The sequence below is a fragment of the Nilaparvata lugens genome, chromosome 6, assembly GCF_014356525.2.
Source record: "Nilaparvata lugens isolate BPH chromosome 6, ASM1435652v1, whole genome shotgun sequence".
NCBI lineage: Eukaryota > Metazoa > Arthropoda > Insecta > Hemiptera > Delphacidae > Nilaparvata > Nilaparvata lugens.
Genome location: NC_052509.1, coordinates 33,645,752 through 33,672,499, shown reverse-complemented (window position 1 = coordinate 33,672,499; position 26,748 = coordinate 33,645,752). Strand labels below are relative to the sequence as shown.

The 26,748-nt window shown below is 34.8% G+C and overlaps 1 protein-coding gene across 1 annotated transcript in view; it reads right to left on the bottom strand.

Annotated features, from left to right (window-relative positions):
* Nucleotides 1-23,429, bottom strand: part of LOC111052591 (ubiquitin-related modifier 1) — a 44,908-nt gene extending 21,479 nt beyond the window's left edge. The window contains exons 1-3 of the mRNA XM_022339326.2: nt 23,205-23,429; nt 17,068-17,138; nt 6,418-6,499 (exon numbers count right to left, since the gene is read on the bottom strand). Coding sequence (XP_022195018.1) covers nt 6,418-6,499; nt 17,068-17,138; nt 23,205-23,245 — 194 coding nt within the window. The 5' untranslated portion in view covers nt 23,246-23,429. The remainder of the gene's footprint in view (nt 1-6,417; nt 6,500-17,067; nt 17,139-23,204) is intronic.
* Between the last annotated feature and the right edge of the window lie 3,319 nt (nt 23,430-26,748).

Sequence of the window (26,748 nt, the reverse complement as noted above, 5' to 3'; positions counted from 1 at the left end):
ATCTCATAGCCAACCTAAAAGGCTTGTCAAAGTCCAGAGCAAACCAATGGTCCTAATTCTTCTAAAAGTCATCTAGCATCTTTTTTTTTCGCCATCAACACTAAAATAAACAATCTCAAACGGTTTTAAAACTTTTCTCGATTTCCTGTTGCAAGTTTTGTCCCATATTAGATACATATTCTAGCATACCTTCTTTGAATTACCAACTCGTTGAGTGCTTCCATTATCATTTTTTCATCTTGCACGCATTTTCATGCAAAACTTTTTGTTGTAACAAAACTTTTGTACAAAACTCACTGTAACAAACTTTTAGCACAATTCTTTTCAAGGATCCAATCCTACTTTCGACACCAATGTTGTAAATGTGCTTTTGTAATTAACACTTTATTTATTGAACGTTTACATTGAACAAGATAAAAATAAAATAAAACATCATCTTTCAACATCTCTTAAGCTGCGTTTACACCGGAGTTAATAACACAAGTTTTTAACATTTTGGTTATCAACTGATGTTAATTACAAAAGTTAATAACATCATGTTGAGTTGCGTTTACACCGGAGTTGATAACATGAGTTATTAATAAAAAGTTGTCAACTTGACTGAATCGAAAAAAAATTCTCTTGAAAAAAGTTGATAACTCGTGTTTTCAACAGGAAATTCCTTGTTATTAACAATATTTATGTCATCCATCGAGAGTCGGTAACTTTTGTTAATAACAGGTTACTATCTTCCCTCAAAGCAAAAGATCCTCGGTTCGAGTCTTGAAGAAGTTTCAATTTTTTTGTTCTCAATTTTCTCGAAACGTATTATTATAAATTATTTTTTTGAAGGAAGTTGTTTTCATTACGATTGAACTTGGATTTCATCAAATAATTATTTAATGTAAAATTTTGCAATCAAGTTAATTAATTATTAATAGGTATGGTAGTTGATATTTTAAGAAAATCTTAAGTATTGTCTCATGGATTGTCATTGTTCATAATGGAGTAATCCGTGGTCTAGTGGATAGAGTGCCTGCGTAGCAGCATAGAGATCCCGGGTTCAAACCCTCTCAATACCAAAAGTTTTTAAACCAGATCACTCCCGTGTTATCGGATGGGCACGTTAAACTGTCGGTCCCGGCTGAAGTATGACAGTCGTAAGGCCCATTGATGGCTTAAATTATATATTCAGGCGGTGGGATCTTCCCGCAAGGGACTCCCCACCAACAAAAGCCATACGAATTTACTTTTTATTGTTCATAATTATGTAGTAGGCTTGCTATAGTTCCATTTTTCTACTACCTACCTTTTCATAAACTGATATTTTGTAATCAGCATTATTACATTTTCAGTAAGCTATTAATATTTACAGCTCAACATACGGTATTATCTCTAGCGCATTTACAGGTTTTGTTTCTATTGAAGATTAGAACATGAACAGTAGGTACGGTACGGTACCCAAAAAGAAATTAGAAGATTAGAACATGAACAGTAGGTACGGTACCCAAAAAGAAATTATCAACGAGAAAGGCCCGAATTTAGATAGAAGTCAATACGATTTCAGTTAAATTGAACTGAGGAAATTTTTATTATCATTCTTCAATGGTGATGAAAATCTAAAAATGATACAATAATTAGTAGAGGAATAAGGAAACGACAATAAAGAACAAAATATAGATTTATAATATTGCAGGAAATGCCATTATAATTTATAGCATCACAATAATGGAAAGAGCTGGCTCATTTACGTACGGGAAATTATGTAGGAATATTATGTTTGACGCATCAATTTGAAATTTTGCATAAAGATTCTTCATTAACCGAAGATGGTTATAGGCCTATTTTCAAATTTCGAATATTTTATTACGTCAAGTTTTCAGTTTGAAAAGTTTTAAAATAGACCCTTGCGAAGCACGGGTTACCTGCTAGTAATTATAATAAATAAAAGAAACTCAGGTGAGGCATGAAGGGCTTGAAACACAAAATCACAATCTAGTGAGGTTTGTGGATGATATGTGCCAATTGCTTTGTGTCACCTATATGGCGATTCCAGCAGCGCCGCGGCGGCCACCCGGCCGATTGAGCGGAGCCAAAAACCTACTCTCTTTTTGTAGGCGGCAGCACCAAGTTCTTCTGCATCTATGATTGTTTGTGGGAGGTTTCGATAAATCAAATCGGCAAGTAGAAAGGGGTTACTGTTTAGTGATGTTAAGGTTGATCTGGGAAAGTTATATCCGTAATTTATCCGGTGTCTGGTTGGATTATCATGTTGTAAGTTTGTAAAGATATTAGTTTAATTTGTTTTTATAAATGTGAGGATGGATTTCAAGTAAAGCTGGCGGATATCTAGGACCTGGAAATCGGAAAAGAGCTGGTCTGACGAATATTATAGAAGAGGATAGATGATTATTGTTATTTTACTAAAAGATAGAATAAGTTTAATAGTTTCGCTTTCAGAGGGAGTTTTGACAACCCACAAAACTCATTTTTCATTTGAAGATATAACGAAAAGGTGCATAGGACCTTATTTTTTTGCTCAGCTTGCCAAAATACCCCTCATTCCAATATTAAAATTTTCGACTAACTGTACAGTGAGTCAGTCATTCTATCAGGGCTCGAATAATTTTGAAATTTTAATTAAATAAAAATGGAAGGGAATAATTTCTTCATGTAAATATGTCAACACCTTTATTCAAAGACATATTAACTGCATGCTTCTTCATATTGCCAATACAGCATTGATGAAACTTTAGACGTTTATTTAGCACTTTGTTTCAAAAAACTGTTCTAGCTGAAAAAATAATAATCCATGCCTATACTAGGACCTCCTAAATACCGGACCTGAGCATACAAACAAGATGGTCGCCATGTTTGGTGGACTAACTTACTGCCATCAGCTAGGTTCCAGCTCTCTCTAATAACTTATAGGTTCAAAATCATTTTTAAGAATTTTAATAAGGTTTAGTTTAATTAATTTAATTAAGGTTTATTAAAGAAGTAATTATTTGATAGGGTAACTGGACTTCATTTATTCTCATGCACATAGCATTCAAGTGCAATTCACATGTACATAGCTTATAATTATCGTTATTTTATTCTAGCCTAAGAATTCAATGTTCTCAATTTTCGCGACTTTGCTTGCTGTGGCAACTGATTATTATTCTACATGTTGCAGTAATTTTTCAGAAATATATTGCCCAATACCTTTACACACGATTTCATTGTGTTGTAAGAAGGTTGATTTGGAAAAATTGTAGGGAAGGCACCATCACATAGTTTTACTTTTTTCTTGGAACAGTCACATAAGAACCATCCTCACACAAAAACTTGTCTTCTTTAATAATGTCTGATGCTTTAAAATGATTGATAAACACAGCCGAATTGATGGTGACTTTAGAATCTTTCTACACCTTGTCCATTTTTCCTCAGCTCTTTATCTTCGGCCGGTCGGCCGGCCGGCGGCCGCCGCGGCGCTGCTGGAATCGCCATATAGGTGACACAAAGCAATTGGCACATATCATCCACAAACCTCACTAGATTGTGTCATGAAATCATGTGTGTGAAATCAAGTATTTCGATACAGAAATACAAGAGAAAATGATTGGTGACACCACACCGATTTCTCAAACCGTTCAAAAGTTATTCTCATTCAAAGATCATCTATCTATCCATCATCTATACTACAATAATGGAAAGAGCTGGCTCATTTACGTACGGGAAATTATGTAGGAAAATTATGTTTGACGCATCAATTTGAAATTTTGCATAAAGATTCTTCATTAACCGAAGATGGTTATAGGCCTATTTTCAAATTTCGAATATTTTATTACGTCAAGTTTTCAGTTTGAAAAGTTTTAAAATAGACCCTTGCGAAGCACAGGTTACCTGCTAGTAATTATAATAAATAAAAGAAACTCAGGTGAGGCATGAAGGACTTGAAACACAAAATCACAATCTAGTGAGGTTTGTGGATGATATGTGCCAATTGCTTTGTGTCAAATATGCTGTTAAATTTTGGACTGCAATTGAATTCGCCCCCAAAATAGCTAGAAAATGATTATTTATAGCACTTTGCTCAAAATAATCCGACACGTTTTATTTAAAATGTTTGTTCAAAAATCTGAATAATATAGCTCTTCAATTGGGTTCAACAAATTTTCGTTTCTGATACAGGGATTTCAGTAGGCTACATACGGTACCATACCTAACCTTCATCATACTTGAAATACATCTCTTATGTTAAGAAAAAGTTGTCAATATTTAACCGATTTAGGAATTTGTCAGCGGAACAATATAGTATGTTGACTATATTGTTGTATTGATTTCATTTAAAATCAAAACTCTTACATAATTTAACTCACCGCTCGTACCGGCGGCGGAGTGTTGTATGGTAGATGATTTTTAGTGTTCAATATCGTATTTAAAAATGACAAAAACAGCTTTTTGAGAATTTGAAAGATTGAGAATCAATAAAATGTTATTCAAAACTTAACAACTCACAATAATATAATATTATCACAATCGCTATAAGCTGCCAGCATTTGTATCAAAACTCTGGTATCAAAACATGAGCTTCCTGTATCGAAACACATATTGCAACACATTGTTACCAGCATCTCAATTTCTCTATGAGCTTCCTTTATACAAACACATTACAACAATGTAGGTATGCCGTATGATGTTTCATGAATCAAATTTAAACATTAATTCTGAAAAATCAAGAAAGAAAATTGAAATTTGGGCTTCGAGGTGCACAATTTTGATATTTTTAGAATCTATGTGCAAAATTTGGAGATCTAAATAATTACCACTTTTCCGGTATGCAATCCACAATTTAACATGTTTTGATGCGAACAAACATAACCCTACTCTCTTTTATTATATAGATAATTATTATTTATCTTCTGCTTTTAGATTCTACTTTCTATTTAATGTTGTAAATCGTTAGTTCAGATAGCTCACCAGAAGATGAAGTATTCTGAGTCGAGTATTTGTGCTATGTGAATCGTCGTTGATACAGTCTGACTATCGAACATATTTTTTATAGGCTAAACTTGATTTAATATTTTATTTCTTATCTAATCTTAAGTAATTGATTGTAGTTTTTACACTAGTGTTACCTGTATAGATTGGGTACTCTTTCCCCGCGCACAGATCAGCAGTCCATGCGGGGAAATAATTATTCCATGATTATTCTATTTTAATTTGTACAGTGCTTTATATTGGAATAAAGAAATTGAATTGAATAATAAATGAAAGAACTGGATTATGCACGTATACACGTGTAAAGTATAAGAAAATTATGTTTGACGCATCATCACGTCTGAACTACTGGACTGATTAACTTGAAAAAGATTCTTGCTTAACCGAGGATGGTTATAGACCTATTTTCAATTCTTCAAGATTTGATTACATCAAGTTTTCAATTATTTGGCATGCTTCCATTTGTTGTATGGAAGCAGCTGAACATTTCTCTTAAAAAAGAAATTAGAAGATAGACTGTATGATTAGGGATCCTTTTCGAATGATAAAAACAGGTTTTCCGTCACAACCAAATTTTTCCGCCATTTTGAATCCAACTTCTTTTTTTTTAATTGAAAGGTGGGCATATGATACATGATTCCGATACAGGATTTCCAGAGAAAAGGTATGGTGAAAACCGCACATCGATATCTCAAATTTTACCTTTCAAATTTTATTCTCATTCATTTCCTTTATTATAGAATAAAACTGCCTTAAACACGTATACACGTGTGAAGGATAGGAAAATTATGTTTGACGCATCATCACATCTGAACTACTGGACTGATTTACTTAAAATGTTGCATATAAATTCTTAATCAACCAAGGATTCTGATAGGCCTATTTTCAATTCTTCTAGATTTCATTACGTCAAGTTTTAAAATAGACCCTTGCAAAGCACGGGTTACCTGCTAGTAAAAAATAAAATTGAAAGTACATAAGAAAAAAAATTGTTTTGATTTATCATTTAGTCAGCAGAAGAATTCATTGCATGCAATTACAACTGATAAGGGTTGAAATATCAATGTGCGCTTTCTGCCATTCATTTTTTCTTGGAACTCTGTATCGGAATCGTGTATCACATGACCAACTTTTCATTTGAAAAAATGAATTTGGATTCATATGTGGGAAAAATTTTGAAGAGACAGAGTGATTTTTCATTTCAAATAGGATACCCAATGAAACCTACTGTAAAATAAATATTTAGCTGTTCCATAATTTTAATCAACTCTGTATAATTAAAAGTTGCGGGTTTCAAAGATTACAATACAACAGTTCTTGCGCGAGTTCTCCAGGGTGTCACTGTTGTATATACTATATGAATACATATATTTGCAATATAATTATATGTACTGTACTTTGAATAATATTGAATATAACAAATTAGAGGGAGAATATTTCAAAAATACTCACACACTATCATCTTGGATGAACATTTCTGGTTTCTCAGCAAGTAAATTATCTCTTATCCACACCAAAAGCTTTTTAATGGTCCCTAAAATCAAAATAAGTGTTGAACAATGATCAATCATACATTTTCAATCTTCAAGATGAAGTGACAGTGCCACCCAATTGTCATGAATTTGAATCAATCAATCAATACTTTTTATTGAAAAATAAACAGAGTTCACATTGAATAAATACAATCTAAAGCTCGGTTTTTGCAAGTTTAGGTAATCGTGAGTTTGAGTTACTCCAGTCTTAACAAAATTAGTCGTTTTCACACTCAACGATTGTTAGCCGACATTTATCATCCTAGATCCGACACTCAGAATTAGGGCCAAGTTACATGAGGCATTTTTCAGACGAGTGGGCAGGGCAGGGAGCTCTCCGATTGGCTGAATGAGTTGGCATTCGGGAATCAGCTGATAATCAGCCAATCGGAGAGCTTCCTGCCCTGCCCACTCGTCTGGAAAACGCCTCATGTGGCTTGGCACTTATTGTTCTATGATCCATTAATTTATTCTCATCAACAGCTGATTTTTAGCAATCGAAGAAATTCAATCAGCAATTCTGTGTGTCAGCCGACAGTCGATAAGTTTGGAAATGATCGATTGCTTAGTTTTATACTAGTAGTTTTGTGAACAGTAGACCTCAAGCAGTATTCTCATCCACAAGTACCAGATGTCAACTATTTTAAATGTTAACAAACTCAGTTCACGTTTGAATTTGTATTCCATATGATATAATTCATCCAGTTCCGTGATGATCTTTCTATCTGATGAAAATAAATATTAATTTTTTAGAATCAAAAATATTATAATTTCTCCAGCATTATTTAGTTCATTTGTTTATTTTTATTCACCTATTAAATTAGTTTTTTCGAATGTGAGAATATTGATACTGATGGGCACGCATAATAATACCATGACTGCAAAACAAAATATTGAAACCAAATACCTTAAAGCTGCGATTAGACCAAATTTATTAAAAAAATGTTAATAACTCAATCCTTTTAGATTATATTAGATTGAACATAACTTATCATACACATGATGAACATATGTGTTTGTCAACTTCCGTTCAATCTAATAGAATCTATAAGGATTAAGATAACCATTTTGTTAATAGCTTTGGTGTAAACACAGCTTAAATATGCATACATCTTTAATTAATGTCTTTGATTGAAAATATAGACCTTATACAAATACAGTAAAAGATTGGCTTCTCCACACATCTGTGTAATCACTTGTCAGCTGATTTATGATGAATAATTCTATAGACTGATTTTTACTCTAATATTGGCGTATGAAGGAGGCTCCTTTTTCCTTTTATATTATCCTTGAAATGCAAAATTTCCAAAAACCTTGTATATACGTTGACGCGCAATTTAAAAAGGAACATACCTGTCAAATTTCATGAAAATCTATTACCGCGTTTCGCCGTAAGTGTGCAACATATAAACATTTAAACATTAAGAGAAATGCCAAATCATCGACTTGAATCTTAGATCTCACTTCGTTCGGTCAAAAAATAGTGTACCTAAAATTAGTATTTATGGTCATTTGCAGTTTGGCAATATTATTTTGTGTATGGAAATAAGGGTTGAAGTACACTCAACAATAAATTGCCCATCTTTCTTATGAATTTGACTTATGATACATGCTTTTGAACCGCCTTGACGAGCCGGTTGAGGGAAGAATGAGCTGTAGTACGAGGAGATCCGATCATTATCAAAATTTAGATCAGTTTGAAATTTTCATCCTTGAGGTATCCTTATGTGCGCCTCTGGACTAAATTAATTGCGTCTATGTGATCCTCATAGAACATAATCTTATGAACTTATATCATTGTGCGAAATTTCAATGTGAGGAAAATGAAGATGGTGATGATGGTTGAAGCTAAAAATGAGGTATTTTTCAAAATACAAGGAGAATTGTTAGTAGGTATACCTGGAAATCTATATGAGATAGAGCGCTCTACCTGATCTCAGGTTGTAGGGGCTGTAGAGCACAAGATTACGCCCATCAGGATTTTGAATTATGTATTTGAATTATTGTGAAAATCAGTGGATATTGCTGATTAAACACTAAAATTCATCAGAATTGATTTTTTTCTTGAAATTTTAATAATTTTTGAAAAATTTTAACTCAGTACTGAAGATAGAAAGCTCTGAATAATTTCATTTCATTCAGAATTTTATAATTTAAAAAAAGAGAGGGTGATGATTTTTCTGTCCGATGACTGGATTTGGCGGAAATAGCTGAAAACTGGGAAATGAACCGAAAATACGAGTTTTTTAGGGCACTCTGTATCTAGCACAAGGAAATTTTGCATGCAAAAATTGGTCATGGACTTCTCTCATGTTTCCAAAATATATCAGAAAATCAGAGCTACAATATTGCAAGCACCAATCTATATAATAAGAGAGAGTAGGGCTGTTTGTGTTCGTTTGTTCGCATCAAAACATGTAAACTTGTGGATTGCATACCGGAAAAACGAGAATGATTTAGAACTCTAAATTTTGCACATAGATTCTAAAAATATCAATCTCATGCACCTGGAAGCCCAAATTTCAATTTTCCTTCTAGATTAATCAGAATTAATGTTCAAATTTCAATAAAGGAAGGCTACATACGATTTCATGAAAAATTAAAAAATCACCAAATCATTTTAGAAAAACTTGTTAAATAATCTTGTAAAAACCATCGGCAAATACCAGCACGGGGAATACAGTCTTGTGGCAATAGAGTATGAACTTTCTGGAGGTGGTATGGATGTAATTGTTGCTCTTTTAGTATCCTCCAAATAATAGATTGATTGACATTAAACTGCACTGACAATTCTCACGTGTTCTTCTCTGGATGTTCATAAATTTCATTAAGAGCTTGTTCTTCTAACTCAACAGTCTTAGTAGATCGGGGTCTGCCTCCATAAATGTGCCTTTGGACATCAAAGAACCTGTTTCAGACAGACGTTGATGAATAGTGGCAAAAAACCTTGAACTTGGATATACTCGGTTAGGAAAGTTCTCTTGATACAAAAGTCTTGCTTCAGTAGGCTACAAAATGGTTACAAATAACTGGTTAATAGATTAAACAAAAAACACAGCGCAGTTACAGTAGGCCTAACTTACAGTTTGTTGTTTTGTTCAACAGTGAGCTAAAATATTTCTGAAAATAATTTGATATATTTTTAAAAACTTTTCACGAAATAGTAAATAAAGCCACCATTGAGAGTAGTAAATATATTGTTATATACCATAATTTGTTTGATATGAATAAAAATAACCCACGAAAACAATGGGATACAATTAATAAAGTTTTGGGTACAGCGAATAATAAGAAAAATGCCCTTGATTCAATTAGGACATTTGACAATCCACATTTGACTGTTCAGCAACCGCTTGAAGTGGCTGAGGAGTTTAATAAATTTTTCGTCACAATTGTAGAAAAGCTTATCGATCAAATCGATGACTCTAGCAATATGAACCCTTCTGATTTTAATAAAATGTTTCCTCCACTTTCTGTGCAAAACTCCTTTTTCTTTTTCCCAACTTGTGTAGATGAGGTAAAACGAATAATTTCTCAATTGAATCAAAATAAAGCATCTGGAATTGATGGTATATCAGCGTTTATCGTTAAACTTTCCAGTGAATTCATAAGTCCTGTGCTAGCTCATTTGATCAATCTAAGTTTTGAAAGTGGTGAATTTCCCGCATGCTTGAAGAGGGCGGTAGTCATCCCATTATTTAAAAAGGTGATTGCATGGATTTGAATAATTATAGGCCTATTTCACTATTATCTGTGTTCTCGAAAATTATAGAAAAAATAGTTAAAGCAAGAATTCAAAAATTCTTCAATTTAAATAATTTTCTGAGTGAGAACCAATATGGCTTTATTGAGAAGAAATGTACAGAGGATGCATTGTTATCTTTCTGTTCAGGAATTTTCAATGGGCTAAACAAAAACTTAAATGTCTTGGGCCTGTTCATTGATATAACTAAAGCTCTTGACTCTGTGGACCATAACATTCTTTTGCATAGATTGAGGGAGGCTGGAATAAGAGGCATTGCTTTAAACTGGTTCAAAAGTTTCTTGGTGGGCAGAAGCCAGTGTGTTCGGGTTAAGAATGTTCTGAGCTCTTATTTGACCATCCCATGTGGGGTACCCCAGGGCTCGGTATTAGGACCAATTTTATTCCTGGTGTATATAAATAAATTATGCGCAAGTAATCTGAGTGGAACAGTTACTTGTTTTGCGGATGATACGGCTCTGCTATATTGTGAAAAAGAAATTGATACGGCAACTTCTAAGATGCAAAGTGACTTAGATTGGATAAAAATTTGGTTCTCAGTGCATAGGTTGGCTCTGAGTACTAAAACCAAATTTGTTCGTTTCTCTTTGAGATCAAAGCCCATCTTGCAGGTTCCCTTACTATTCAAGTGTGGTGTCTGCCTATCTAATCATAATGAATTCTGTACATCTTGTGTAAGGATAGATCAAGTGCAAAATATCAAATATCTTGGTTTAGAGCTTGATGAGAACTGCAATTGGAAGGTTCACATCCAATCACTCAAAAAGCACATGAATATGATGCTTCGTAAGTTTTATTTATTGAAATTCATTTGCCCTAGAAAAATTCTGAGATCTGTTTATTTCGCTATTGCAAATAGCAAGCTTCAATATGGGCTAAGCTGTTGGGGGGGGTGCATATAAAACTAATTTAAACTCTATACTTATTGCACAAAAAAGATTGATTAGAATGATGACATCATTACATAGGAGAGCTCATTCATTTCCCTACTTCCAGGCCTTGGATATATTGCCTTTAAGGCATTTATATATTTTCAGGGTCTTGAGAATATTCTTTTTAAGAAGTGGTCAGATTACAGGGTATGCCTTAGTTTTCTCAAACAGATTGAGAGACAGAAATTTGGTTGTTCTTGCAAACCCTTCATGTGAAGCCTTCAAACGGTTTTACGATTACAGTGCTCCAAATTCCTTTAATAAGTTACCTCTACATATTACATCCACAGGCTCACTGATAACATTTTTGAAGAAATTGAAGCACTTTTTATTTAATTTTGATTTTGATGAGATTGAGGAGTTCTTTTTCACATGAGTTATTTTTTTACATTCTTTTGGGAATTTCTACTATTGCTTCCTAGGGTTCTAACAATTTTTCTGTCTCAGGATTTTTATTTATCTATTTTTTTCATTAATATATTATGACTTTAGTTCATACATTAATATAAAAATGTATATGTCCTCAAATTCTTCTTAATTTATTTTCCTAGGATTGTATTATACCTTTTGGTTTCTATAAATAACTTCTGTAATGTTCACTCCTGTTCACTGAATCCACTGAATCCTAATGTTCACTGAATAGACAAAGATTTTCTGTTAATTTTTTTTCGAGGCTTCTGTCTCTTGCAAAGGTCAAATAGTTTAATTTTCAGAGTAGGTAACTTCAACTCAGCTAATAGCTTATGAAGTACCTTAATCATAACTCTGACGCTACATAATGTTTTTGTTAGTTTTTAATTATTTTCATTTATATAAATAGAATTAGAAGATAATATTATATTATGTATTTTAGTTTTTATTTTTTCAAAATTATTGTACTGATTTGTTAAGTTCATTTACTTTTGTTTGTAAATTGTCAGTGTTATGAATAAATTTCAATTTCAATTTCAATAATTTTCAGCTGATAATATCTTTAAAATTATTTATTTCAAACAAAATAAATCAGCTGTTTTTGGAACAGCTGTTATTTACATCCATGTTTTATTTGCAATCAGCTACAACCTATGAGTTATTAGTTCTCTCTTCATAAAACAGCAAATTTTTGTGGTGTAATGTACTACATAAGAATACATTTCATTCAACTATTATTCAAATTTAGTTCACACAGCTTACATCATTCTTTTCAGAATTAAATTCTCTACAATTTTTATTCCGAAAAATTATTTGTTCACTGGTCATTAAAGAAAGTTATTGAGCATCAAACGTAGAAGTCTGTGTTTTTCTACTTGGATTTTTTGCATATTTCAACTTTTTTCTCAAAAACTACTCACACTACAGCTTCCAGACTAGTTTTATGTTTTATGCAATTTTTCAGATATTTTTCCATATGAATCTAGCATAAGTTTTTCAAAAACTAGTCCCCAAACAATTCAGCATCGGTGTATTTCATCAGAGTAACTGGATTCCGGGCGAAATCTTTCACCCTGTAGGCCTACAGCTCGCTAATGAATCATCGTTTATGGATATATATGTTTATAAGAACTTTTTTTTCTTATTTTTAGCTCTACTATCACGTATTAAATTATTTTAACATAATTAAGAATCACCCTGTATATTAGTACTGGAAGTCGATGAAGCCAACATCTACTGCCATATCGCCATATCGTGACGTCAGCATCGGATAAAATACATTTTCCTACAGTTACCTTGAAAAGTGGCCATTCCTGCACTGATTACAGAACGCAAAGAATCACTTTTCTGCTCTAGTGTGGGAAATTTTTTTTCTGCACTCCAGATTTGGAACATGGCAACACAAAATAGTTTGTGGGTTATATGGAGGATTAGTGCACGAAAACAAAAATTAAGTTGGTAACAATGACTGTGGATAGATTTAGATAAGAATCATTTCAATGGCTACCCTACATTTATGATAAAATCCCAATCTAGAAATCCAAAACAAGAATAATGTTCATCTGAATCATAATTAAATAATCATCGTTTATCAATTCTCATCATTTAATAATAAATAATAGTTCTTTTCTATTGATAATTATTATTTCAACTGCAAGCAATGAGAAAAGTAGCAAATATACATTATAAAATTCGAATTTTGAGGTTAAATGATTACCGTTCAATATCCATATAAATAAAAAAAACATAAGAATACTACAATAAATATTCTCTGTTGTCTATGTTATTTTTATAAATATTTTTCAGTTTACTTTGAGCATTTTTCTTGGTAATTTGAGGAAAAGTCTAAATTTCTGAATCCTGTTTCTGAAGTTTTTAGCTGGATGGATGAAACAAACTTAGGTCTTCCCGCTAGGTCGCGCGCTTGTTGGTTCAGCCATCTTGATGCCATCAGCCATTGGCGTGTATTTTGAATGTGAATTTTTTGTTCTAACTGTATTTTTTCTGATTCTTGAATGGATAAAAATGAGAACTTTGGCTGAGAATTTTCAACTTTAATTGTATTATTAATTTTTAAATGAATTAAGGTTGTTATTAATAACAGCATCACACACACAAACATTTGATGGATTTCAGCCATCATTTTACCCATAATTACCCACTTTTCATATTCAATGGTAACTGTAGGAAAAATTTAATGTGAAATACGTGCACAAAGTTCCTCTGCTGCACTCAAGAAGCCATTCCGCCCGAGCCTACGGCTCGGGCGTAAACGTTTCTTTCGATGCAGCAAACTGTCACTTTGCACACTAGTTGCACAAATAACTATTCTGCAGAGTTTGTTTACTTTGTTTTCTATTTCTATTTCAGAGGGAGTTTACCATTTTCATGAATAATAATTTACTTCCATCTGAAATAGACACTATCAGCTATGGAAAACAATGTAAACAAAATCTACAGAAAAGTTTTTTATCCGATGCTGACATCATGATATGGAGATATGGCAGTAGATGTTGGCTTCAGAGGCTAGACTTCCCAGCATGTCTATTCTATACCTGGTCTAAGGATAAGGCAATCTCCATAAGATCAACACTTTGTTGTATCACCAAGCCGTGCCTCGTCAGGTGTTCTTAGTCTTAGCTTAATCTGATGCACTATATTTTTATGAAAATTATCCAACAATCAGTATTTACATTCATATCTTAATATGGACTTCTTATGTGCTTAGTTAGTTTGTATTTTGTTTAGTTTGTATTGCAGCAGTTTGTATTTTTAGATAAAGTTGAATGCAGCTTGCTGGGAATTGGATGGTACATGCTGCTGATTTTCCTGTAGGCTACATATTCAAAATTCACAGCATTTGAGTTATAGGCCTACGACCCAAGTTTCGACGTCGTTCGTACAGCGGCTTTATTATTAGAATTAAAATTTTGTAAATCAGTAGAAAGAAAATAGAAAAACAGATCCACCGACAGCTGTTGGATGATGCAATGATTATAACAGCTGATTTTTATTTCTGTGTGTGGCCAGCTCACAAATAATATTCTCCCATAAGGATTACATGTAAACTTTGAAAGACTGTAGGAAAGAGTCCTGAAGTCGGATCATAAATTTGATCAAGGTCTATAAAATACAGGTCATGACACTATTGTTGTAAGGAGCCATTTTATGGAGTCTTTATGGCGGTACATTTGAAAATCCAATCCAATTCAATTTGCTCCTAACAAAATTATGCATTTTAAAAACAATATTCTAGTTCAGATAATATGTGAATTCAGGTTTTCAATTTTTTAATTATGAAATTTCAATAATAAAATGTTTTAATTATTCATTTATTTATTTTTAAAAACTTTTCTTATTCTTGTAAATCAAGGATTATGATTCAAAAGGCATTGGGACAAGACAGAAATATGCGAGGCCAATTTCAAAACGAGTTTCAAGTTCCCGATCAATTGAATCTAAAAATCAACAATTCAGTTCCTAGTTGGAATCCAATTTATTAATTATCTGTCGAAACAATTCATTTTGAACAATATTACAAAATAACACATTATGTTGTTCAATCCATAATGATAACAGCTGATAAATTTGAACATTGGTGAACTAGGACCCCATAAAATGGCTGCTCACAACAATAGTGTCATGACCTGTATTTTATAGATCTTGATTTGATAGGCCATAGACCTGCTCCTGAACATAACAAACACAACTAAAAAAAATCATCAAATTCGGTGCACACATAAAAAAGTTATTGAATGTCAAAATTTGAGGCTCGATTTTTATTTATTGACCGAGCTAAGTGAGGTCTAAGATTGAAGTCGACGATTTGGCATTTCTCTTAATGTTTAAATGTTTGAATGTTTAAATGTTTATATGTTGCACACTTACGGCGAAACGAGGTAATAGATTTTCATGAAATTTGACAGGTATGTTCCTTTTTCAATTGCGCGTAGTCCTATCTACAAGGTTTTTGGAAATTTTGAATTTCAAGGATATTATAAAAGGAAAAAGGAACTTTCTTCATAAGCCAATATTAGAGTAAAAATCAGACTATAGAATTTTTCATCATAAATCAGCTGACAAGTGATTACACAAATGTGTGGAGAAGCCAGTCTATTGCTGTATTTCCATAAGGTCTATAGTTTCAATCAGGTAGGCCTACTTGTGGATGAGAATACTGCGTGAGGTCTACTGTTCAAAGAACTACTAGTATAGATATAATAATAGTATTATTGTTTTGATAATTATAAAATATTTTCATTTTCACAAACTCTGTATAACAATATGGCGAATGTGAAACAGCTGCATCAAAGAAATTATCTCAAAAACATCTGTTTAGAAAAAACATAGTTTTGAAACTTCGTTCTCCTGATGCAATTTTTAGGCCTACATGTGGCATGGATTATTAATTTTTCAGCTAGAACAGTTTTTTGAGACAAAGTGCTAAATAAACGTCTACAGTTTTATCAATGCTGTATCGGCAATATGAAAATACATGCAGTTAATATGTCTTTGAATAAAGGCGTTGAGAAAAAAATTGATTACAGACTGATGATAAGAAAAGCAAATCTCACAGAAGTTCAATAGAGAACTCTAAACATTCAGACTAAAATTTGAGAAATGGTCAACATGGATACAATAAAACAACAAAGATAAACATTGGCCTACCAAAGGACAGGCTCAACAAATTCGAACGCACACCAATTTATGTAGGCTCATTTTCCTTTTTTATTCTGCCAGATAGCCCAAGCATTTTGAAAAACTCCCGATCAACATTCTACAAGAAACTGAAAAAGTATCTCACTTCAAGACCATACTAGTCAGTGACGGAGTTTATTGAGGACCACAAATACCACCACCTTGAGGGTAGTGGTGCAAGATACACCCACGGCTAATCTGCCTAACCGACTACTGACGACACTGATAAGAATATCAATAGAAAACATGAACAATTCCCCGATCCTTGGACAGTGGTAAAGACATAAAAACAGTATAGCTTATTTGTTTTCTCATTCGGTTGACTTATTGCATTTGATGTGGAGAGAGTGCCACATTATAGCGGACTAAGAGCTTATAACTCTCTTCCTACTGAAATAAAATGTATTGAGAGCTCAAAAAGGTTTACGTATGCAATAAAAGCTAAATTGATCGATGCATCTCCGTATAGTTTAGAGGAAAGCTTCAACTGTAAGCATTTTTTTTGCAAGCCTATTTTTAACTCCTTTGGATGCTCTGATTTTCTTCTTTTTTATAATTACTTTTTTTTAATACTATACTCAATTCTTTTGACGTGTCATATACTTCCAAGCTTTGCTTGATTCTGTAGTGTTATATGACGAAAATTAAACTAAACTAAATTTGGTATATTGGAAATTTCTTTCGATTCCATCCAAGCCATGTTCAAGTTCTTTTTCAAGCTTGCGATGATATAGTTTTTATTATAGAAAAATACAAATATACTCACAGGGAACGTCATTTTTTGGTAGTGAAACGTTGTGCTTCTTGATTTTATTAAATAAAAGTTCTGCTCCACCACTGAAAACAGAGAAATATTCGAGATTATTTTTTTTAAATAGACAGTTCCTCAATCTAGGAAATATCATAATTGAATGTGTTGGGTCTAGAATGATATATATTACTTTAATAGGCATTTGTCATATTGAAATTTATTATAATTAAGACAAAATGGAGAGTTCTCTGTGTACATACTGAGGCAAATATTTTTTCCAATACGACTGAATAATATTATAATAATGTTCTTTATTAAATTGTGACATGTGCTACTTGTTTTGTTGAACAGGAATATCGAGCATTGTTGATTTGATATGAATAGTGAATTGTGGAACTGTAATCCCCTAAAACACTATTATTCATACGGTTCTCACATTTTCAAAATAATAATTGGAGGATTTTCCAGCCTTTGCTGGAGCGTACTCTCTCAACCTGCTGCCAAAAACCTCAAACCTAGCGCCGCAGTGCAGAATGGTTTCTCACAGCTTGGGGTTGTTGTCATTTGAGATGGGTGTCTGGCTTGGAAGTGTTTCGTCCGCATTGCAGGATGACTGTTAACGGTTGCCGGAAGATCTTTCGTAAATCCCTAAAGAAGGAAATAAATGTTGACAATTCCGCGGTTATTATTATGTGTATGGCATCTCTGCAATGAGTAGTCGAAAACAATACTTGGGAAAAACATGTTAAGGCTCGGTTAGAAATACATCGATTGAATACAAAATACACACATTTGTGTACAGTCAAAAATGAAATCCACACATTTGTGTACAGTCAAAAAAAAAAAAATTCCGCGGTCATTGGACTGCAGAAGACGAGTCATAAGAAAGTAAGACACAAACAAGTGAGTATATATCCAAAGCATGACGGGAGATTATATAGTTAAATATAATTGCCCAGTGCCCCTCACTAGGTATGCGCTAGGTATGAATATAGTAGTTTGCATAATATGAGAATAATTTGATAATTGTAAGCTATCTTTTTAAATATTCTAGATGATGATACGACCTGCTTGGCAAGAATGGATAGTTATTTGATAGTTAAGTCCATGAAGTGATTGTGGTAATCAGGGAAACACATTACATTCATTAGGACAAGTAGAGCCTTATTGCATAAGGGAAAAATGATGGAAGTTTGCTCAAAGATTAAAAGTGATCACATCTCCAATGCTCTGGAAACCACGCTACATGTTCGTTATCTTTGAAAAGCTTAAGAGCCTCCTAAGGAGGAATTCCCTTGGGACAAAACGGAAGCTTCACTATGATAACCTGAGTATAAATGGCTGTTAGATCTCTTGGCAACCTATTTAACATATTTAATGCCGGAGTAGGGTGGAGCCATCGGTGTTCAACATTTCTCGTTTATTGACTATGAAGTCACACTTCACATTGGATGAACCCAAATTTGACTTGCCAAAAAATTATATTAACAATTAAGTGTAGATTGAAATACCGCCGTATATTGAAAAGTGGTCAACAGTTTTCAAGGTAACATCTGGAGTTGATGATGCAACATCTCTTAAATTTCAAAAGCTTTGCAATTAAAGGATGCATGAACCTCAGCTGCAGTCCACAGCACAGGCTGCTGGCAAAGAATAATAATAATAAAAAAGGGTTAGGTTAGGTTAGGAAGAGAGCCGTAATCAATTTTTTATTGCGAGTAAAGCCTACATAATATTTTCGCTTGTCAGTGGGTAATGGACTTGGTGTATGGGTGATTGATAAGATCATCAAATCTCCCCGATCCTTGTTGGACAATTCCCCAATCCTCAGACTGTGGTGAAGTTATCGTAAATAAGAAGTTCTAGAAATCAATGCTCACCGTTGGGATTTAAACTCACGACTAGGCAGCAGATAACGGTTGCAACGCCTTATATTGCTTCCACACTCTTACTCTTGCCAAGTATTTTTTTAAAGTGTGTACAAATTACGAGAGAATTTGTTCTAACTGGTCTAAATAGACCTAGCAGGTAAAAACTTAGATGGTTGATCAAATGCTTATGATACTCATGGTAGCGTCTTGATGCTGTGGAAGGAGTGAATCTTTCACTGTGAGATGATCAAGAGTGAGAAGATCAAGATGACAGCGGATGAAGTTAACGAATCGAATTGTGGTGTGTGCTCAAAAGTAGTAAAAAAATAGTAATAATGCTATTATTTGTGATGGGTTTTGCGCCAATTGGTACCATATAAAATGTGTAAAGATATCTTCAATCGATTACCGAAAGATACAGGATCTTGGCAGCAAGATTATGTGGTACTGCGATACGTGTAATTTGAAGGTTAGGAATGCAATAACTTGTGACAATTCATCAAAAATTTTACCAAGTGACAAACCAACTGCTGAGAAAGTTTTGACTCCTACTACTTGCGTACCAGTATCCACTGAAAAGACTTCATCACAGCTACTTTTTAGTCAAGTTGCTGCGATTACAACTAGTGGAGTGGCAAGGGTCAATAAGCAGCCAACGCAACCTGTTAAAAGAAATGTGCTCAGAACGGTAGATAAAAGGAAGTAACTATTTATATCTCGACTGCATCCGGAGGTGAAGGAAGAGGATCTGATTACATATTTGAAAGCATCAGGAATTGAGAGATCAGAGTTTGAGTGTGTGAAGCTGAAATCAAGGTATGAAACTTATTCCTCTTTCAAGGTCACAATAGCTGAACGATTTTTTGCATGTGTTTCAAATTCTGATTTCTGGTCTGAGGGTGTGTTGGTAAAAAGCTTTGTTCCTGACAGACGTAATAACAACACTAGTGATAAAAACAAAGCTCAAAGGCCTTTTTTAGGCAAGCCGAAACGGTCAGCACTGTAGAATGTGAGCATGACTACAAACCGGAGTAGGCCTCTTGAAATGCTTTTTTGCAACATTCAGTGTCTCAGCAATAAGATTTGTGAAATAGAAGCTATATCTCAAATGGATGGATACAATATCTTATGTCTCTCAGAGCACTGGCTGAGAAAAGGAGACTTAAATATGATAAGAATACATGGATTCCATCTTGTGGCAGATTTCTCTCGAGCTGTGCTCAAGAATGGAGGTGTAGCAATTTTTATTGAAGAGGGCATTAATGCTGATTATATAAATGTGGAGCGCTTCTGCATGGAGGGAGTGTATGAATTTGCATGTATTGTGTTATTGCATGAAAGACTTAATATTATTGTGGTGTACAGACCACCATCTGGTAACCTTGGCGGCTTTCATGATGCTTTGCTTGGGTTATTTGCTTTTCTGGAAACCCTAAACCCAAGCTTTGACTATATACTTGGAGGGGACTTCAATATTAATACACTGGTGGAAGACAACAAGACACTTGAATTTGAAAATTTACTGAGATCACTCAACTTATATCTCACAGTTCATTGCCCTACAAGGTTGGAGGAATGTTTGGACAATGTAGCATCAAGTTTAAAACAAGGTGAAGGTGTTTTCTCTGAAGTAAGACATTATGCTCTCAGTGATCATGAGGCAATCAGTTGCAAGGTATCCACCCCCTCCAGTCTGTGTGACTTACCAGCCAATCTATCAGCCTTTAGTCCAACAATGACACGGCATATTTCGAGCAACAATTTCGAGAGGTTCTGTTCAAGGATTAGTTGAACAGAAAGTTCAAGGATTAGTTGAGCCTCCAGAATGCAGGCTCAAATTTCTTTTTCTTCTATCTTCTACTGAATGAGTTTAACGAGTGCTTCTCACTTAGGACGCAGCCAAAGAAGAAAAAATGTGCATCACCCTGGTTAAGCCAGGACCTGCTAAACCTCAGGGACTTGGTTCTAATGTCCTATGATAGATTTCGTGTTGATGGCTCCACACTCTCCAAAGCAACTTATCTGAATTTGAGAGATCAATATCGTAGGGAGGCTGTTAGGGCAAAGCTTTCCTATAATGCAAGCCTTATAAATGGAGCAGCAAATAGATGTTTGGCGGCATGGAGGGTCATTCGCACTGAGACGGCTTCTGCAGCTCCAAGAAGTGTTCCACTGACTGCGGATACTCTCAATGACCACTGGATTGACTCCATCCAGCAGATTGGAGACAGAATTGCATCGCAGACAACATCAGCATCACCTGTGCAGCTTCTTCTGGAGTCCAGGCAGCCGCCACCAGCTACACTGATCTGGCGCAGCGTGACAGGCGAGGACATCCTGCGGATTGCATCTGGGATCAGAAGTTCTACAAGCAAAGACATTTACTTTATGTCGAGTAGGTTTTTAAAAGGTATTATTAAGCTTATTTTAGTTCCCTTGACTCAGTGTATAAACGAGTGTCTGGCTCAAAATATTTTTCCTGAGGAGCTGAAACTGGCAGAAGTTGTGCCAATTCTCAAAAAGGGTTGCAAAATGGACCCCAATAATTAAAGGCCCATCTCAATATTGCCTATACTGAGTAAGATTCTGGAAATTGTTATGGCTAGCCAATTGTATGAGTTCTATGAGCTGAACGGTCTGTTTGCCGCCACCCAGTTTGGTTTCAAAAAATTTTTGAAAGCTTTGAGAGCGGTGACTTTGCTGGGTTGACCCTCTGTGATCTCAGCAAGGCTTTTGATACCCTCAACCATGAGATTTTACTAACAAAGCTTTCCATGTATGGTATTACTGGTGGTCCCCTGCAGCTTCTCCGTTCCTACCTGGAGGGCCGCAGACAGGCCGTTTTGGCGAACGGGGCCCTGTCACGGGTGAGGTGTGTGGATTGCCGCAGGGCTCAATTCTGGGTCCTCTGCTTTTCTTGCTCATGATCAATGACGTAGCTCTTTCTAGGGACAGAATGGTGGTGTTATGCGGATGACACCTCCCTCCTGTATGTTGGCAGGAGTCTGGATGATGTGAGCACACTAATGCAGGCGTCCATGGAGGTAGCGGCTGACTGGTTCTCTGCAAACAGGTGTATCCTAAATTCAGGAAAGACACAGACGATTGTTTTCAGCCTCAAGAATGGTAAGCAGCATGATTGTCCTCCAGTAAAGCTCCTGGGTTTTATGTTGGATAGGAGACTTTCCTGGGAGAAGCATATTCAAGGTGTCTGTTGCAGGCTGAGCAGGATCCTGTTCCTACTGAAGGGTCTGAAGAGGTGCGTTCCCGCGGCCTATCTACGCATGTGCTATTTTGCTTTCTTCCAGAGTGTGATGGCTTATGGTATCACGCTTTGGGGCAGTTCTACCCATGTGAGGAGGGTCCTGCTTTTGCAGAAGAGGGCACTTGGAATCTTGTGCAATGCTGGACACCTTGCCCATTGCCGCCCACTGTTTATACAAGAGGGTCTTCTAACTGTTTATGGCCAGTATATTTTCAGATCTGCTGTGAATGCATTTGGTGACCTGGAGGTCCAGCCTGTCAGGGGAGACTCCCATGAGTACGGCACTCGAAACAGATTAAGGCTGGATCTCCCATACTGCAGGTTGGGGAGGACGCAATCCAGTGTGGTCTACCTGCCATGAAAGATTATAAATAAGCTGCCCATTTCAGTGAGGAGTCTACCTGTGGCTGCCCTAAAGCGAAGGTTGAAGCACTTCTTGCAGGAGAATCCTTTCTACTCACTTAACGAATTCTTTGAATGTGACAGTGCACTGGTGAGTAGATATTTTTGACTAATTTTGGCACTGTGATGTCCGCTGGTGGTTTTTGCCTTTCATGTTTTTCTCCTGACTTGTCTCTTGTGAGCATGCCCTGCATGGTCACTTTATGGGCAGAAAGTTTATTAATATTATTATTTCAACAGCTCCTGGAATCAGGTTGTGAATCCATGACGCGTTCGAGTGTTTTTGTGTAGGCATATTTGATCAGCCTACTACGCTACCGGTATGTCGACGTTGGATCCCAATTTGTTTGCTTCCAGCCATTCATGATTTTTCAAAAAAAAAACGTTGGACTCTACTAGTGCTTGAGCTGGATTTGGAAAAATAATGACAAAATCGTCAGAAAATGATAGTGACTATGAAAATTGTCACAACTTTATACCTACATGTTTTTACCCGTCTTTTGGAGAATATTATCAGAACAGTACTATGATAGAAGTCTAAAGCCCTGACGTTTCATCACATCATAATTTAAAATTTGACATCAAACATTGTAAAATACAGTAAATAATCTTACCCGAATTCTATCAATAAATTCAAACAGTCTCCACCAGTCATTGTAAAATTAGTTTTGTAAAAACATTTACATGTATAAGTTAGTATTCTGAATGAATTACTAAGTAAAAAAGACTAAACCCCAATTGAACTGAATTTATGAAGAAATTAAAATTCAATATGTTTATTTTTGTTTGAGGTTATGTATTTTGAAGTTGAAGCAACGAGCTAGAATATAGTAAACTATAGAGTGGCTGAGAGCAGCTTCTCTTTGTCTCAGAAACAGAGTAACGGCCAGCAACAGTCACAGTTATAACATAGTTTTTCAAAAGTATTCTTTGAGTATCTATAGTGAGGTCCACGTTATAATGGTAGTGTACGATTTGCAATGGTGTTGCTATCCTTGTCTATCGTTCAACAAATGTGAAAGAGTTGGGGATTGGTTTTTATTTAGGTTATATTTAATAATTTTTTATAAGGATAGGTTCGGTTTTTGCTTTAAAATTGCAATATGCTAGAAGGGGCTAGGGTCCAGGTAGAATTATGCTTTTTGGTATTTCAAAGGTGGAAAGATAGGTTAGGATTTTGCTTTGAAATTGCAATATGCTGGAAGGGATTAGAGATTTTTCAAATAGTTATGTTTATTGACGTTTTATATGTAAAAGGGGAGGTTGAGGGTTCGGTTTTTGTTTTGAAATAACAATATGCTGACTTGGTTATAGTGGTTTTTAACATCAGTTGAATAACAACTGTTATATTCTTCAAAAGTACTCTTTCTTTTATTAAATAAAATGATAATATATTGGATTAAATGATAAATTATCATTGGATAATAATATCTTGCGGTGCTTAAGGGGAGGAACATTACCGTATAGGCTACATGGTTCTTATTGCTCTTTTTTTGGGACACAAAACTTGAATGGAAATCACTACAATTGGCCCATAATATTGCTCCATACAAAAGATGTGAATGAATATAACTATAGTAGACATTTACTAAAAAAATTTGACACACTATTTCCTTTTATCTTCTCAACATAAAAATACCTCTTGTTACCTTGTGATGGGGATAGTGCAGTCAATAAAATAATGACAATATATACAAACACATACCAAAAGATTGTGACTATGCGAACTTTTTGTATGATGAATGACTTCATTGACATTCTCTACACAATACAAATAAATAATATATTAACAGTGTACAGTTGAAATGTTTAATAAGTCTAAATCTATTCAACTCGACTGTAGTTTCATATGCAATTCAATTTGTAAGTAATATCACAAACAAAATTATGAAATAGTCGACATTCTAGTCTAGCCCACTCCTATAGACCTGAATTTATATTTTGTATCCTCAGTCGATTCTGAACATTCTAGAGGTTATTTCAATGAGATAAATATTCTCACATATACCTCATTCAATTTTCGTAAAAGTACCAATTGGAATGACAATTTTATATTGATAGAAATACATTTGAATAAAAAAAAACACATCTATTCCTGCAGTGGCAGACTGGCTCTTCTTGAAATCTTGCCTCTCTCTGTCATGGATCACGTTTATTCATAGAAAATGAAGCAAATGCTCCATATTTTAGAAGCAAATGCTCAACTTTATTCATATGGCCCATTGAGAGCGCTGTAAGCACACCAACAGCCACTCTATATGATAGCTCGTTGAGATGAAGCTCATGTATTTCACAGCCTTCATGATTATCAAACTGAATAAATCAAAGACGTCATTATTATAAAGTTTAACAGCAAAAATTCTTACTTTAATATTTGAAGATAATATCTTAAATTCCTATTTTTATGTTTTAATGCTGCATCGTTATGATATTCCAACTATACTATGTCACAGAGAAGAAAGTAGAATTCCTTCTACTTTGTGGAATAGCAAGTTCTCTTTGTCACAGATACAGAGTAATGGCCAGCAACAGTCACAGTTATTCAAAAGTATTCTTTGAGTATCTATAGTGAGGTACACGTTATAATGGTAGAATGTGATTTGCAATGAGATGACGAATAAATCTAAAGTATTAAATGTGAAAGGGTTAGGGTTAGGGTCCTATTAGGTTATATTTATTATATTAGGATAGGTTAGGTTTTTGCTTTGAAATTGCAATATGCTTGAAGAGGATAGGATCCAGGTAGAGTTATGTTTTTTGATGTTTCAAAAGTGAAAGGATAGGTTGGAGGGGTAGGATTTTTCTTTGAACCACATGTTTGTGAACATGTTCATGGAATTGACAACTGTTTATGTTTTGTTCTAAAGATGACGAATGAATCTAAATTATTAAATGTGGGAGGTTTGGGGGTTAGGTTTTATTTAGGTTATATTTAATAATGTTTTATTAGGATAGGTTAGGTTTTTGCTTTGAAATTGTAATATGCTAGAAGGGGCTAGAGTTCAGGTAGAGTTATGTTTTTTGATGTTTCAAAAGTGGAAGGATAGGTTAAGGGGTTGGGATTTTGCTTTGAAATCTAAATTTATAGATGTAAAAGGGTTAGGGGTTTGTGGTTAGGCTTTTTAGGTTATATTTAATAATGTTCCATAAGGTCAGGTTAGGTTTTTGCTTTGAAATTTGAATTCAATTCAATTTTTCTTCTGTCCGTGACCAGTGTATATACCAGATAGACATTGTCGATTGATAAAAACACAAAAGTTCAAATATGTACACTAATCTCAAGATGGCCGATCAAAGAGACTGACAAAACATACAATCTCCTCCTCTCTCAAAGAATAGGAGAGGGAGGTTAATTAGCTTCTCTCGGAGCACTTTCTTGAACACTCTCACCTGCAGCTCCAGCACATGCAAAGGAGGTCTATTGTAGATTTTTAATGCACACATTGGGTAGCAAGTGTGCAGCTTAGCCAATCTAGAGTAGGGAAGGTCAATGTTGTCTCGCCCTCTAGTTGGATAGTTGTGTATCTGGCCTCTTGCTTGGAATGTGTGAAGTTGGCCTTTCAGAAGTACAAGGGAGTTCAGCACATATTGACTGAAGACAGTGAGTATTCCCAGCCTCCTGAACAGCGGGTGACAATGCTCCAAGTATGGTGATGATGTTATTATATGAATCACTTTCTTCTGTAGGAGGAGAATTCTGTGACATCCACTTACATGCCTCCAAAGTGCAATCCCATAGCAGATGTGGCTATGAAACAGACCATGGTATGCAGTAACCAGGTAACTCCTTGGAACATGGCCTCTCAGTTTCCATATCAGATAAGTTACTTTGGAGAGTCGGTTACATATCATATCGATGTGCTGGTCCCATGTCAGTGATGAGTCAACCATGAATCCAAGGAGCTTAACCTCAGGCCCACCAAAAGGAGATAGACCATGCCTCAGGGTGCACAGAAAATTCTGTGTCTTCTCTCCATTCATACACAGTCTGTTTGCCCTAAACCATGTGCTCGCCTCCTCCAACAGTTCAGCAGACCTCAGTACAGCCAATTGTGGATCCTATTCTTGAGCAATGAGAGTTGTATCGTCAGCAAACAGCAGGGCTTTTCCATCCATACTAAGGTCATTTATGAAAATGAGGAACAGCAGCGTGCTAAG